The sequence below is a fragment of the Jaculus jaculus genome, chromosome 1, assembly GCF_020740685.1.
Source record: "Jaculus jaculus isolate mJacJac1 chromosome 1, mJacJac1.mat.Y.cur, whole genome shotgun sequence".
Lineage (NCBI taxonomy): Eukaryota > Metazoa > Chordata > Mammalia > Rodentia > Dipodidae > Jaculus > Jaculus jaculus.
This window is the reverse complement of record NC_059102.1, coordinates 317,676,062-317,693,060: the sequence shown is the minus strand read 5'-3', so window position 1 is coordinate 317,693,060 and position 16,999 is coordinate 317,676,062. Positions and strand designations below refer to the sequence as shown.

Sequence of the window (16,999 nt, the reverse complement as noted above, 5' to 3'; positions counted from 1 at the left end):
TCCCCACTTCATTTCCCCCTTCTCTCTTTTTTCTTCTTTTCTCCCTTCTTCCCACATCCTTACCTTCCCTCCCTCCCTTACTTATTTCTAGATCTCTATCATTTATTCGTCTATCTATCACAATCATCCCATACTTTCTCAGAACTAGGAGACTATTCAAACCATAGGCAGTAAGGTGCACATGCTGGGACACAGGAATACAGACTTTCAGTTTTTCCTTGGATAGTCCTAATTCATGATTGCTGTTCTGATAAACTTACTTTTCCCCTTTCTTTCTGAGAAGTCCCCAAGTTTGACTATAGATTCAGTGATCAGGCTTCCCATGGACAGAAGCTATCTCAGATGTGTCTCAAGTTACCTTGATGATGTCAGGCAGGTGCTTCCAGATTCTTTCTAGTACCTCCACTGTCAACCAGGTGTAAGGACTGGAAGGCACACCTAAGGCTTTAATTTGCTGATCCAACTCGAGCAAATGGTTGAAGTTTTCTTGAGCTCCAGCCAGGGAGGCTAAGAAAGCCTCGTGGTCCTTCTGCAGCTGCCGGATCTCGTTCAGGGAGACACAGTGCACCGGCTCTGACAGGTCTTCTTCAGCATTCTCACACCAGTTGTTGAAAGCTGAGGCCTTGTGTGCAAATTCCATGAAAAGCTCCTCAGCCTGCACAGGGGAAATGGACATCTCTATCTCTCCCAGTAAAGCCCTTCACCAGAAGAAAATGTTGAGGATAAAAACAGCATCTTTTACAAAAAGGCAGAACCGAATCAACATGTACCACGTGCTTAGATGACTGAACATGTGAGCTAGTGGAGCCAACCTGGACTTAGCATCTTCTTCATTTTTAATAATTTTTTTAATGTTTTAAAAACTTTTATTTATGTGATAGAGAGAGAGATTGAGAGAGAGAGAGAGAGAGAGAGAGAGAGAGAAAGAGAGAGAGAGAGAGAGGGAGAGAGAAAGGAGAGGCAGACACACAGAGAGAATGGGCTCCCTAGGGTGTCTAGCCACTGCAAACGAACTCCAGATGCATGTGTCACCTTGTGCATGTGGCTTTATGTGGGCACTGAGGAATCAAACCTGAGTCCTCTGGCTTTGCATGCAAGTACCTTAACCACTAAGCCACCACTCTAGCCCTTTAGCATCTTCTCATTGTGTGCAATTAGTTAAGTCTTCCATCATTTTTAAATGAAAATGACTTCCAAAGTTCTTTCACCTCCAGACTGGCAAGGGTCGTTTTCAATGATATTCTCTCTTATTCTAAACTCTGGAGAAGCAGCCAGAGGCATTGGCATATCCATATTCATTCTCCCTCTTTTCTCTGTCTCTTTCTCTTTGCGAATAAATTAATAAAATAAACTATCTGCTGGCACATAGTATGCATATGCAAATGAGTGCTGAATGAATGCATGGAAAATGCCAGAATAGTCAAAGCAGGACAGTCTGTTCCCTCCTTGCTTCTTCTCCTCCTGCTTCTGCAGATCCACATCACCACATGTCTTTGATGACAATAAGTCATTTTCCTTTCTTCTTTCTGAACCTCACTGTAGTATAATCATACACCTAACCAAAACTTACAATGCACTGCTTAAATCTATTTTCTACACAGTGGCCTCCGTGTGATACATGAATCCAGCCATCTAGCTCCTACACTATTGTCCAGCATCCAAACAGCCATCCAAATGACCAGCCTCCTTAACTAGTTTAACTTCTGTTGTGTATAAAACAGTCTATATTCCTTTTACTTATTTATAAGATGCTTTATTAGTTTCTATAACCAAACCCACTTAGATAAGACCTTACATATTTAATACTGTACGTTACCCTTGTACAAATGGAGAATAAAAAGAAGCTTAACCTTTCTAGGCCAATATGGCTTTGATTTCTGTACAAATTCCAACTCAACATCAGTCCATATTCTTGTCCCACCCACTTCTCCCTCTCTGTGTGTCTGGTTTTCATTTTAACTCAGTTTAAAGTTGCTTACTTGGTCCATTAAAACAACTTCTTATCAAACTAAAAAAAAAAGCCTCTTTGCCCAATCAGCATATTTTCTTGATCCTTTTCTATGTCCTAAATATATGTAAAAATTTCCAAATATGGCTTTCAGTAACTAGTCTGAACTCCATGCTAATATCTGTAGTAAAGGCCCCCATCATGCCTCATTACTTTTCCTTATTTTTCTTTTTTTTTTGTCTCTCACCTCCTGTAGAGGTAGCTGCTTTTCTAGAAGTTTCTGCCTGTGAGCTGCAGAGGCTTCTAGCAGCTGCTCCCAGCGCCTTAGCAGGGCTGCGTGACGCTCTTCAATGGCTTTGGACTGGCTATGCTCAGCAGCCACCAGCTGGTCCTTCAGGTCAGTGATCTCAGAAAGCCGCTCTTGCTGGAAGCTCTGAAGACTGGAATCCAGTGTGTCCTGAGGTCAGTAGAGAATCTAAGAATAGGAGCAGTATAGCCTTTCAGGGACTATGTGCCCCTGTGTATACTACAATTTTATCATGGGCAAGATGAAAGTTAGAGAAGATTGTTAGGATTATGACTAAGGAAAAGAAAATATAAATTAGGGAGTCCAGTAAACATTTGAACTTGGAATTATGGTTATGTACTAAGTGCATGCATATGTGATGGATTATATGGAGATGTAAAATTAATGCTCACATACTTTGTAGGACTAACTTCTATCATGTACTATATACTCTGATGTGATCAGCACTACTTTATTGGAAGCCTCGGAAGTACACACAGTAACAAAAGATTTCCTATAAGTACCAATTATACAAATTAACTTCATGCAGAAACATTAATATCAAAGTCAAAACATTCCAGAATCCCTCTTTGATTTTTACAGAGTGACTTGTACTAGAGCCATTATCCCTTTAAAAATAACTTTCACAGCTGGATCAAAAGTACCAAAAAAACAACAACAAAAAATCTACTGTTTGAACCCAATCAGAATGCAACTCAAGTACTTACAGCAGAAGAACCCAAAATTCCAGAGAAAATAAAATATCTCTGGAGGAGGAATAATGTTCTCTCCACATTTCCCTTCTGCGTATGAACTGAACAAGGTAAGACAGTTATGAGGAAAAAACCACTTAGAGCTTTTGACAACTGCAAGTGGTTAAAGGTATAAACACTTCCAGTCTGGAATTGGGGCAGCCAGCATGGGAAAGGGCCATAGAAAGAGAACTGAGGAGATGTTTCACATTCTGCTGTCTTTCATTTCATGTATTTTAGATTCCTAAACAGTAAGGGACACAAGTCCTACTAGTCAAGCAGAAACAATGCTGAGATTCTAAGTGGGACTTCTGGTAGTGATATAGTGCTGACTGGAAGCCTCAGCTGAAGGACTTTAGTTGAAGCCTCTGAAAGACTCTCGGAGAAAGAGCTAATGGATGTGTCCACAAAAGAGAAAAACCTTCAACTATATCTTGCCTCATTTCAACTTCTGAACAAAAAGTATGTGAAAGATTGGATGAAAGAGGTGTTAAGAGCCAGGCATGGTGCCACCTGCCTTTAATCCCAGCACTCAGGAGGCAGAGGTGGGAGGATCATGGTAAATTTGAGGCCACCCTGAGAACACCAAGTGAATTCCAGGTCAGCCTGGGCTAGAGTGAGACTGTACTGTGAGAAAGGAAACAAAACAAAACAAAAAACAAATGGAACACTCAGGAGCTGTAGATCACTGCCAGAAAATTTTCAGTGGCAGGGATAGGACACCTTCCAGTGAGTTGTTGGCTAGGGAGGACCCTGATGCCCCCAAAACATTATAGGCCATTGCCGAGGCCCTTGGTTTCCCACCAGGAATCGATGGAAAGACCCTATTGCTGAAGACTCCACATACTTGGGCTGCAAGGCCACTGAGAAATCCTGCTGGAACTGAGCTGATAACCTCCTCCATGTAGACCATCTGACATAAAGCTGGAAGAAGCCATTCTACATGCCATTCAATGGGAGAAAGAGATAACATCAGTGAAGATACTCAACAGTGGACACTGCAAGTCTTATAATTGGCCAGCCAGGCCAAATGAGCTAACAGGTGCAATAGTGGCATGTCTGTTATGGTGGAAACCAACTGCCCTCCAATTGGACTGGAGGCCCACTCCAAGGGAGGGAATACATCCCTGATCCTGAAAACTTAAACAGGGGTAGTCATGATCCCTATGGGTGTAACATCTGCTGATGTCTGGATAAGTGTATATACTATGCTTATCAAACTGCCCAGTAAGCACTCTTAATATTCATACCATTATATTAATGCTACTCTCACTTTGGGTAGAGAATCTTCTCTTTTCAGATGGCAGTGACCTTGGGACAACTCAGTTGCACATGGTCATGGTGCTGGAAAGAAGTGACTAGAGTACCAAGTAACATCTTGATCACACCTTCCAAGGCTCAGGGTCTAATGTGGAAGAGGTGGCGGAAAGAATGTAAGAGCCAAAGGAAGAGTTGGACTCCTTGCAACATCCTCCCTCCAGACATAAAATGGCCTCGATATCCATGACCTCATAGTGCCTAACACTACCTACACAAGACCATCATAAGAGGAGGGAAAGATCACGACATCAAAATAAAAGAGAGACTTATTGAGATGGAGAGGGGATATGATGGAGAATGGAATTTCAAAGGGGAAAGTGGGGGGAGGGAAGGTATTACCATGGGATATTTTTTATAATCATGGAAAATGTTTTAAAAAATTGAGAAAAAGTAAAATAAAATAAGATTAAAAAAACAAAAACCCAAAACAAAGAAAGGTGTTAAAATAAAGCTCTAATCCATGAATTTGTTAACTGCAAGTGGACTCACTTTTCCAACAAAATATATCAAAATAGAAAAAAATAGCATAATACTTGGCTATATATACATATTATGTGTACAAAGGCATATGTAATATATTGAGATTAGACATACATAAACACACATATGTGTGTGTGTATATATATATATATGTATATGTATATGTATATGTATATGTATATGTATATGTATATGTATATATGTATATATATCTATGTGTGTGTGTGTGTGTGTGTGTGTGTACATGCACATATGTGCATGGACACTATAAAAAAGCAATGTTGGTACAGTGCAGTAGTTTCTAATAAAGAAGACTGGAAGTCAAGAAATATCACTAAAGAGAAAGGAATATAGCCCAAATATCAGTTTATCAAGATGATTCTTCAATTCTACTTTGTCACACAACCTCTAGTAAGAAAACATAAAAATATATGTCTAAAATGAAATTAATGGGGCTAGAGAGATGGCTCAGCAGTTAAAGGCACTTGGTTACAAAGACTGCCCGCTTGGGTTCAGTGTCTCAGTACCCACAAAAAGCTAGACACACAAATTGACACAAGCATATAGATTTTATTTTTTCAGTAGCAAGAAGCCCTGATGTGCCCAAACTCATTCACTCTCTTTCTTTCTTTCTCTTTCTCTCATAAACAAATAAAAATATGAGCCAGATATGGTAGGATATGCCTAAATCCCAGCTTTTGGAAGTGGAGGTAGGAGGATCTACTGAGTTTGAGGCCAGCCTGGTACTACAGAGTAAGTTCTAGGTCAGTGTGGGCTAGAGTAAGACCCTACCTCAAAAAATGTTAAAAATAAAATTTACAACCAAGTATGTCTGATAATATAAATTGCTATAAAATATTCTTTTTAGAAGTACATGTAGCATTCACCTAAATAGATCATTTGTGACATCAAAATCTAGCTTCTGAAATAATATAGTACATATTTTCTAACTAGTAGAATTCAACTAGAAGCAAATGCCAAAAATGACAATGAAATGAAATTAAGTTGTAAATTCTAGAAAAGCCTTAACTGAATGCTAACAAAAATGTCAAATTATATTGGATTCAGCTAAATCTGGGAAATTTATATACTCAAATTTATATACTTAGGAAGATTGGTAAACATTTTCAGAATGTAATTATCTATCTCCAGAAATTTAATAAGCAATCATCACCTTAATCTCAAAGATGAAAAATGGTAAGTATATCAATATTGTGGTAGTATGGCAATGTAATTCATTATGGTTTAAGTAACATTCTACATAGCGTAATTTCTCATTCCCTTACTGACTATTCTTTGGAGTTTTCCCTTTAGAAAGTAATGTTTCCATGCTGCAATTTAGCAGAATAAATGGGAAACCTTGCTTCTGGGCTGAGGTCACACACATATAGAGGTCATGTCTATCTATGGCAACAGGAATTCTACATACTCACTCTTCCCCTGCTGCTGCTTGAGCAGAGTTTCCTAATCAAAAAAAAAAAAAATTACTTACCAAAAACAGCTATAAAATTGGAAACGACTTCAATATGGTCCCCAAAGATTCCTGTGTCAGAAACTTCATGTGCTATGTAGTGATGATAAGTGGGACCGTTAGGAGATGTGCCCGATGGGATGAGGCTATGCCAGTGTCTGTCTGTTCTCCTGTTCTTAGATGTGGTCTCTTCCTTAGTTCATGCTCCTACTATCTGGCATGTAGCCTTCGCTATGCTGTTTGTACTTTCAGCCTCAAACTGTGAGCTAAATAAATCTTTTTTGGTTATATTTTTTCAGCAACCATTTAATTTCATTTTGAAAAAAGGCCCAGTTATAGGCAATAAAAGAAAACACACAAAGTGAAAAGTAGAAAAGCCATTTGTTTCCCCAATAAGATGATTCACACTGAATAGCAAGACTGGTGTGTGTGTGTGTGTGTGTGTGTGTGTGTGTGTGTGTGTGTGTGTATGAGAGAGAGAGAGAAGAGAGGGAGAGAGAAGAGAGGGAGAGACTATCAAATTATACATATTGGGCCTCACTGGCCCCTTCAAAATAGCATTCACTTGCCTGCTTTGCCAGGAGGGAGAGACAGGCAGTGAGGTCTGTGCCATTGATCTTGGTCTTCAGGCTTGCTTCCTTCTCACCTAAAAATTAAAGAAAGTTAGGAAGGAATGATTAGATGGTTATTTTTAGCACTCAAAAAGAAAGCTTTGGATTCTCGAAATATGTGACTCCATGCATACAGGGGAAGTGGGAGCAATGGGTGGTTTCTCTATCCTCAAACAGGATGAAACTGAGTGAAATGGAGCTAAGACAAAGAGAACATCCGAGTGATAGAATACAGACACAAGGCAGACTGCATTGTGAACAAATTAGCACATGTCGCATCTTATTTCCTAGAATGTTTGATGATGGACTTACCATTCTGACTGCCATAATAAAGTCACTAATCCCCAAATATTGTGTTCTGTAGAATTATGGTATGGTTGAATTATGGAATGATGATGGTTCTCTATCAGCATGTCACCATAATGTGTGTGTGTGTTTGTCCAATTGTTTCAAGAAAGGGTAAGAGTGAGTAGTGCAGAACACATCTATTTTTTTCCATGGGGAAAGGATAACCCCCAGAGGACCATTCTTCATATGGGATCAAATAGGATTTCTTAAACCCCAGAGCTCTGGCCCTCGCACATATACCTATCCAGGATTCCACCACATCAGCCTTCCAGTTAAAATGCTGAAAAGCATGATCATCTTCCAATTGCAACTTCCAAGCAGCTATTGCCTTGGCCAGAGAAGGTGTCATCTCATTAAGAACTTGGATCTTGGCAGAAATCTTCTCCTTGTTCTGAGCATCTTCCTGCAGAACCATGGTTGAGAGGGGGAGGATATAGGCAGGCATGTTAATGAGTTTGCAGAGCTAGTAATATGAATTTCTTAGTATCATTAAAAAGATCACTGTTGTATCCAAAATGCATGACAACTATCCTCTCACTCTTGTAAGTAAGTTATTCCATCGTATATCTGATCTCAGGGATGTAAATTCCACTCTACCACTTGGACCATTCATTTTGTATTTGTCTACATATGTGTGCCTTTTTTTTTTTTTAGCTGGTGTGAAGCTTGAAGAGAGATATGATGTATTCCTTGTTCAGGGGTTTTCATCAAGCATGCAGGTCAGTGAGTTTTTATAAACTTAACATGCATGTAAAAGAATTATTCACAAATTATAAAGAGGTTTCTATGCTTTCTTATGCTTAAGAAACTTAAAAGAACATATCTTCAGATTTCTTCAGTACTCTACACCCAACGCCAGTGATGAGATTAGTCTAGAGTAGTAAGTGACAACACTGTGTTTTATGGAAAACTGAAAGGGGTGCACATAAGAACTTGAAAAATTAATTTTCAGAAAATAGCCTTTGAGTAGATAACAAGTGTCTGGGGACAACAAAAAAAAAATCAGCTCAGAGGATGTTGTAAAAGTCATATGTGATCTTAGCACTATTCATAATACTGTATATGAGCCAATCCCGCTTTGAAAATAACTCGGATTCCTGAGCAAGCTCACCTGACTAAGAATGTCTTCTCCTTGGGCACACACATTTTGCACTCGGTTTTCATGGACAACAAAGTCATTCTCCAGTGCTTCATGTTTCTTCAGCAGACTCTGCATAAAGGAGTCAGTGAAAATAAGAATGTTCCAGCATGGAAAAATACAAGCAAATACAAAAACACATACAAGCTCACGGGGTGTTATTAATCATCAATCTTGGTCTACCTAAAGAAGCAGACTGGATGAGGTTCCACATCCTGTGACAACTCCACCATGTTTCTCTGAAAACTCTTTCCTTGTCAAAAAGAGTAGTGTCACCAGAAAGGAAGACTGATAAGATTGGAAGTGATACTCTTTCTCACTTTCCATGTGGTTTTAAGAATTTTTTCTCAAGGTAGAGTCTTGCTGTAGCCCATGTTGACATGGAATTCACTATGTAGTCTCAGGCTGGCTTCAAATTCATAAGACGCTCCAACTTGGCCTCCTGAGTGCTTGGCTTAAAGGTATGCACCACCACTCCTGGCTCGATGTTTTCTTTTAATTTTGCAATAGGAATACTGATTGGGTAACACATAATGATTTCTCTATACTGAGTTTCATATAATTCAAGGAAACATTGCATCTGTTAGAAATATATGAAGTCTTAAGAACATCAAAATAAAGAACTGATACCAAAGGCAGGAGTTAAGTAGAACATGGAGGTATCCTTGAATGTCACATCTGAGTGTTTATTTCTGATTGCTTCCTGATAAAAGAATATTTGTGTACCGACAGAATGGAGAGAGAAGGGAGGCAGTCATATGAAGAACAGTACTTCTCTGTCTTCTCTTGTATATTCAATAATTTTCTACACCATCTCTCACCATCACCATGATCACCACCACTGTCACCGTCACCAGGATCCAGCACCGTAACCACGTTCACCATCATCCTATCATTGTCACCATCACCACTATCACTACTTCCACTACTGACCTTCCCCTTCTTATCACATAAGCATCTCATTGTTTGTATCCTGTACAACATAGTAACCCCAACTCAAGTGAAGATATGGAATGCTTATGATGAATATGCTTTTATCCACATCACTGTTTGAAAATTAAATGTATTTTATGTGAAAATAAAATTCAATTTTCAACATATGATGTTATTAAGTATTAGAGTAAAAGTTCACTCTTTTGTGATGGGAGCTGGGTGTGGTGGCACACGCCTTTAATCCCAGTACTTGGGAGCAGAGGTAGGAGGATCACCGTGAGTTCGAGGCCACCCTGAGAATACATAGTGAGTACCAGGTCAGCCTGGACTAGAGTGAGACCCTACGTCAAAAAAAAAAAAAAAAAGATGGGATGCACCTCTGAAGAAATCATAAACAGAGATTTGAAAGCTAAGCTGTTATAATATTGAATGTCTCAGTTAACATTGGCTTTGTGCCTATATGCCACCTGGGATAAGGTCACTTTAACATTTTTTACCACCTATTTCCAATTAACATATTCAGAAATGGGAGAAGGAACATTAAAACTGATCCCACACAAATAAAAAGGGCCCTGTGATCAGTTATATGAGAAAAATCCTAACAACCCTGAGTAAATGGGTGAATTCCCAGGAACATACTGTCTACCAAGAGTAAATGATGAAGACAGAGACTGAAGAGCGTTGTGGAGACTGAATCAAAAATCAGAAACCTCTCAGCAAAGCAAATCCAAGGACCAGGTGGCTTCACTGATTCATTCCACCAAACGTCTAAATAAGTAATGCCAATTCTTATCAGTCTTTTAAAATTGAAGAAGAGAGAATATTTCCAGATCTCCTTTATGAGGCATGCATTACTGATACCAGATAAAGATACCATAATAAAAGAAAATTACAGACTAATACGGTAGATATGTAGATATAAAACTACTCAACAATGTACTAGCAAACTGAATCCAAAAGCGAATTAGAATAATTATGTACTGTGAACAAGTAGGGTTTATTCTTCAGGTTTAAGGATGGCTCAACAAATATAAATTAATAAATGTGATACACAACATTAACATAATAAAAGATAAAATAAAAATCACATCAGGTATCAAGAAATACATAAAAAATACATTTGACCAAATTCAGCAAATTTTCACTATGCAAATTATCACCAAACTAGAAACAGGATATTATCTCAGTATGATAAATTCCATAGGTGAAAAGTCTATACCTAGAATTATGCTAAATGTGGAAAAACTGAAAGATTTTACTCTAGGAAAAATGCATAGAGGTATACCCTTGCTACTTTTATTCAACATAGTATTGGAAGTCTTAGCCATAGCAATCAAACAAGAAAAAAAATCTAATCTAACAAAAAGAATATGTAATATTGTATCTATTTGAAATGAAATTGCAGTATATAGAAAAAAATCTAGAGGCTTCATAAAACTTCTACAAACAATCAATTGATTAGAAGAATTGTAAGATAAAAACTAACATATAACATTTAGCTGTATCCTTATTTATGAACAATCTGAATATTTAATTATCTGAAAAGAACTTAAAATATATCCCCTTTTATAGTCTCATAAAAGAGCAAAGTACTTGCAATATATTTAACCAAGGCTATGCAAAAGAAATACAGTAAAAGCTTGGACCTTGGCGTAAGATGCTAAGAATAAAACCAACAACAAACATACTAGAATTTCTCTTCTAAAACTGTATATTATGGAAACTACAACCAATGTCTAAACAAAAGAGGATTTATTATCAAAATAGTGCAACACAGAGGCTTGACTGAATCTTAGACAATCTATAACCTTTAGGGAATCAAACTTTTAAGGAAAGGCATTTCACCATGACGTCTAACTGAGCTCATGCTCATGGGTTAAGACTTTGGCCCTGACTTGCTGCTTGCTAGGCTCCATGACCTGGAACAAGCCAGGCCTTGCTTTCTCCTACTTAAAATTGATAGAATCATCCAGGTGAAAGGCTCTAGTTTTACACGTGAGAACACTGCATGGGTAGGAAAAGATCCAAATGCTAGACAGGGCACAATGGTCCACTCTGCCTTTTCCTCACCTGGGTAGCAGCCAGGGTGTCTCCAGAGTCCCCTCGGGCAACCAGAGCCTCCTTCTCAGCCATCCATGCCTCCTCCTCCCCGGCATTCTCCATGAACTGCAGGTACTGCAGAGCCTCTTCCAGCTGTAGCCCCCTGTAACACGGTGGTTACCCAGGGAGGAATGAGTGTCCAGTGGGACTGCCGCAGGGGGGCCCGACCCCATCAGAGTGCGTTGGTTCTCATGACAGCCCCAGCTGAACTGCACCCCTACACCCAAGCTTTGTGTCTACTGCTCAGCGGGGCAGAGATCCTGTGCCTCTGGAACAGCGTCCAGGAAGCTCTGCTAAGGGAAGCAAAGCCTAACCCCAACCAAGGCGAACACTGACTGGAGTTGGGGATTCTTCGCAGGGAGGTGGTGTCTCTTTATGTGTTAAAGCGCTGTTCATCTTAATTGGTGAAGGCACTGTGAAACTAGAAGTTCCTTTTTATTCCCCAGCAAGAAGTGCCTCACTATCATTACTGGAGGAAAAAGTTCACAAAGGACTTGATTTTTGAAACAGAACCAATAAGATATTACACAAGATTACACAAGTCCACGATACAGAGACGAGTATGTATTCTCTAAACAGTAGCCCAATTCTCCGTGCTAGGCAATGTTATACTGGACTTTTCAGCCCCTACTCACCGAGCTTGGGCCAACTCTTTCAGCTTCTCCCAATGTTGAACAAACTGAGCCAGCCGCTCCTGGATCTCCTCTTGCCCCACGGCGGCCTTGTCTCTCATACTCTCTGCTCTATCTAGAACATTCTGAGGAACACAGGCTCCGTGTTGCATTACCCCACAGTCTTTCCCCCTACCCTAATTCCATAATACTCCTGGGAAAGCATCTAGGCATTTCTACTGTCTAGATTATCATGTATTCATTGGACTCCAGGATCTCCTGGAAATCCTGGGAGGATGGAGGAATAGTGTGGCAAGATGATCTTCGTGCTAAACTTCCCAAAATATTCTGGCAAGTATCTTACACTCCTAGTAGATAACTCCCTATGGTCTTTTGTTACAGACTGTTCAAGGTCACTAAGAAATCCTATTGCAAGGTCAAATCCATTGTTACCTTTGTCAGATGTCTAACCTACACTACAATTGTCAATGGCGGCCTAGCAGTGTTAGGAGGGTTCCTCCTAGGGAAGAGCTTGGATTCATGTTCAGAACTTCCTATTCAGAGAACACAGAAAGTGGATGAGGGAATTTGAGAACTGTATGAGTCCCTCTGTGTATATCTTGCCTTTACATTTTGTAGCATCAACTTGGCTAGTGATAACATGAAGTGCCATTCAGTGATTTCTCTATCTTCACGGCCGGTATCCTATCCTACCTGGACAGCGGGTTCATGAGCCACCAGCTCCCCCTCAAGGCGTCTGTGCTTCCTCAGTAAGTTTTGAACACTCTGCAGATCCCTTCCATAGTCCTTTGAGCTCACACGTAACAGCTTCTCTCTGGACCAAGGAAAAAAATAGAAAATTCAGATCTTACATATTTGAGGTCATTCTAAAGCCATTGGTATTTTTAAGTGTGTGTGTGTCTGGAGGAAGTAAATACTATTGCATTCAGGTACCTGTGCCAAAAAGGTTAGGCAGTAGTGGAGACTTTCACAAAAGCTTCTAATGTATGACAGTAAAAATTAAAACAGCATTGTGATGTTCCTTATTACTGCAGTAATAACCTTTCCACTAATGCCTATATACCTACTCACTGTATCTTTTGCCTCCAAAAATATATATTATGGCTGAGGAGACAGCTATATTGATAAAGGGCTTGCCTCACAAGCATGAAGACCTGAATTTGATTCCCAGTACCCATGTAAATTTTGAACATGATATTACATGCCTATATCCCAGAAGTGGGGAGTCAGAGATAAGAGGATATCTGAAGAAGTTTGCTGGCCAATCATTCTAGCCTAACTGGTAGCAGCCAGGCCAGTGAGAAATCCTGTCTCTAAAAGAGGTAGATAGCATCCCTGAGGATGACACCTGAGGCTGTCCTCTGGATTCCACATTCCTACACACATACATGCATGTTTGCCCACACAGGAGAAATGCCATATGCCTATACACACACAAAGCAAACACACACACACACACACACACACACACACACACACACACAATACAGCTTTTCTTTTTAAAAAAGACTTTCATGGCTTTTATTACTTTTGAATATTAATATCAATAATAAGGGCTTGGATATAGTTTAGTTGTAGAACACTTATCTAGCTTGTACAAGTGCTGGGTTTCATCCTTAACACCATTAGATATGTAAAAAATGAATTTATCTCTAATGGCTGGAACGAGTGGATAGCACAGGAGTCCTGGGAATCGGAATAGCTCCAAGTGCAAAATGTTGAGCTGGTTTCACCACAAGGCACCATTAAAGACTGCATGAAGATGACACTATTTTGTGACCACTGACAGGACACATATGTTTCTTTGTACACAGAGCTTCCCCTCTAATGTATTTGTTACTCACAAGTGGCAGATTCAAAGAAGAGAAACATGCTGAGTAGGTTAACTATGAAATAGGCAAATACATATTGATTTGCTAAAATTTTTCCTAGTCATTTTTGTTTTTCCAACAAAAGTAGGATTAACAATGAAACCAAGGCAGATACTGCATCACCTTACCTGTGGGGTGTCTGGCTGAATGTCATGTACTAGATATTGACAGAACAATGCCAATGATGTGAGGGGCCAAGCTACACATGCTTGCCTGCCTGCATTCATACTCTCGGAACTATTTAGAGCTAACACATATGGTTCTGAATTTTATTCTCAGCATACAGGTGAACTTCTCCTTACACATTTGACTTACTGTCTTTATTCATTGAAGGAACTTGGCAAAATATAAAACCAAAGTTTATTTTAGGTTGAGGTAATTATGATTAAAAAGTGCTATAAACATAAAAACAATTACTAATTTATTCCAGCTTGAATTTGAACCTTTCTGTCAGATCATCCAGCTTAATCTCTTGGATTGAGTTGGTGATACCTACTCTATCCAGGCCTCCTCATCATCCAGGTCCTGGAAGAACTGGAACAAGGCGTAGATCTCCTTTAGCTTCTCATGGTGTGCTGCTGCCAGGTTCTGGACATTCTCGAAGCGCCCATTGACACCATGCATTTTATCTTCAATCTGCTCAACGTTGAAAGTCCCACTGGAGATCAGCTCCTTAGCCAAATCATTCAGGTCTCTGAGTGGTTCCTAGAAAATCCAGTGTGCTTGGTGAACGGTAGATACAGGTGTTACTTAGAGCCCGGGCTGCAGTCAGTCATGGTCCTGCTTCCATGACTAGCACTAATCAATAGTGTTTTGAAGATAGCGAATTTGACACTCTAGCACCTTGAGTGCTTTAGGGGTATCTGGTTGAATAAGAAGCACATGAGATAGCAGCTTAGGTAGTTTGTCTGTATGACTCCAATTGTACATTGGTTCTCATGTGTCCTCCCTTCTGTGACAGTCTCGTGTATTTGCCCACTCTCCTCAAGAAGAAGGCAAGATCTTCATGAGAAATGTTTGGCCGTCATGGAAGACCATCTTAGAAATACTGACTATGAAACTCATCAACTGATTGATCAAAACATTTAAAAATACATTGTAACATTCTTAGGCTGGTCAGAGGAATCCCTCCCCCACATCTTCTATGTCTGTTCCTATTCTAATAGACCCCCCCCCCCCAATTACTTAACAGGACGTATTATCAAGTCCTAAAGCCTTTAACTTCCTGACATTTCTATGTGTATATGTATTACCAAATAAAAGTGATCTTATATGATTATCCACTATGGACTTAGTATCTGTCAGCAATTTTGTCACTGCTCTCATATTGTTTCAGCTGGATTCTTCCATAGGACTTCTAGATAGTGTGTGCACATTAAGTCCATTGCATTTTCCCACCTGATTTCTTGATTTTATTTTTTTCTAATTTTGTAACATAAACTTGTCTTTAAAAGGCCATATAAGATTTATACAGTTTAGAATATATAGTAAGCTGACATACGTATATATGAGTAGAAAAATAGACAAGGTATCTTTTAGGATCTGCTTCATGAAGTTATAGAGTCTGTACTTCACAATGGCTCTGCAGCCCATGGATATGACCTGGTTAAAATGACTTCCGATTGATAGCCTTTTTCAAGGCTGTGTTCTCAAGTCAAAAATATTTCCACTTTGCTCAGAGGAGTGGGATTCCAGCACACTACTTACCTCTCGAGCCAGCATCTCTGCTTCCAGGAGCTGATGCTTTTTAAGCAGGTTTCCTGCTGAAGCCAAGTCCCTGGCCTGATCTTTCATGGCTAGCAGCCCTTCTGCCTGGGGATAGAGAAACAGAAGGGTGGTAGGTAAGAATGTTTAGGGAGAATATTCAGTATCCCTGTTCTCCAACTTTACTTAAGAATTGCCAAGAAAATAATTCATATATAAATTAAGTGATTTAACATGCATTATTAAATTTTCATGCTCCCACCATTTTTAGCTGCAATTACCTCTGAGAGCCAGAACTCAAAGTCTCGGATGCTGGTGTTGAACCGTTGCTGGCGACTTGCCTCATTGAGCTTCTGCCCTTTGTCTATAGTTCTCTCAAGGAGATAGTCCCAGTTTTCTTTCAGTTTGTCCAGTTGCTCCTAAATCAATGAAAGTAAAACTCATTTGGGTCTTGTACCCTGGATCCTGTGACAACGTGGAAAGTTGGGGTGGTTCTGGGTATAGAGATTAGCCAAAACCTGGTGATACATGTGAACTGTCTCACACAGTAAAATAGTTATGCTTAATCTTGAGAAACAGGAGGCATTAGATGAAAGGAAAATTGACAAAAGGATGCTGCTTACGGTGACTGATGTCCAAAAGCCAAGAGGAGATTTTTTTAATTTTTTAATTTTTTTATTTTTAATTTTTATTTATTTATTTGAGAGTGACAGACACAGAGAGAAAGACAGATAGAGGGAGAGAGAGAGAATGGGCGCGCCAGGGCTTCCAGCCTCTGCAAACGAACTCCAGACGCATGCGCCCCCTTGTGCATCTGGCTAACATGGGACCTGGGGAACCGAGCCTCGAACCGGGGTCCTTAGGCTTCACAGGCAAGTGCTTAACCGCTAAGCCATCTCTCCAGCCCCCAAGAGGAGATTTTTAGAAGGGGTAGAAAATGAAAGTAAATGTAATAGGATTTAGGACCAAATTAAAAGCTTTCTTGGAGTTCTAGCAGCTGAGAATGATGGGGACTTTATAATCTGAGCTTTCTACTTTCTGCAACAAAGAGCAGCTACTGACCACAGAACACATGGCATATCCTTTCCCAAGGAATGCGGAGAGAGTAAAGTGTTTCTCTTCATGCATCTTTGTATCCTAAACATCCCAAGCAGGGTGTTTACCTTCACAGTTTCTTCATCACCATCACACGCCCTCCGCTCAATCAGCGACTTCCCCAGGTTGATGACACCTTCTACCTGCTCTGCACGGCCATTGACTTCATTCTCAAAGGTCTGGTGTTTCAGATATTTTCTCTGAAGGCAAAGAAAACAGCTAAATTACTCTCTCAGTGACAGAAGTAAAAATGAGGTTCAACTCCCCCCAACACACAAAAAGAAAAACACAATAAGGAACATTTGGTATT

At 39.7% G+C, this 16,999-nt stretch overlaps 1 protein-coding gene across 2 annotated transcripts in view; it reads right to left on the bottom strand.

The window, feature by feature from the left end:
• Spta1 (spectrin alpha, erythrocytic 1) overlaps positions 1–16,999 on the bottom strand; it is a 64,493-nt gene that overhangs the window by 8,699 nt on the left and 38,795 nt on the right. Inside the window, exons 33-44 of one of the 2 annotated variants that reach the window (XM_004671090.2) lie at positions 16,758–16,889; positions 15,876–16,013; positions 15,598–15,702; positions 14,387–14,595; positions 12,713–12,833; positions 12,023–12,144; positions 11,358–11,490; positions 8,328–8,426; positions 7,457–7,619; positions 6,827–6,903; positions 2,196–2,405; positions 359–655 (exon numbers count right to left, since the gene is read on the bottom strand). In XM_004671090.2, coding sequence (XP_004671147.2) covers positions 359–655; positions 2,196–2,405; positions 6,827–6,903; positions 7,457–7,619; positions 8,328–8,426; positions 11,358–11,490; positions 12,023–12,144; positions 12,713–12,833; positions 14,387–14,595; positions 15,598–15,702; positions 15,876–16,013; positions 16,758–16,889 — 1,806 coding nt within the window. Of the gene's footprint in view, positions 1–358; positions 656–2,195; positions 2,406–6,826; positions 6,904–7,456; positions 7,630–8,327; positions 8,427–11,357; positions 11,491–12,022; positions 12,145–12,712; positions 12,834–14,386; positions 14,596–15,597; positions 15,703–15,875; positions 16,014–16,757; positions 16,890–16,999 lie in introns of both variants that reach the window. The other variant, XM_004671089.2, reaches the window with a different exon arrangement.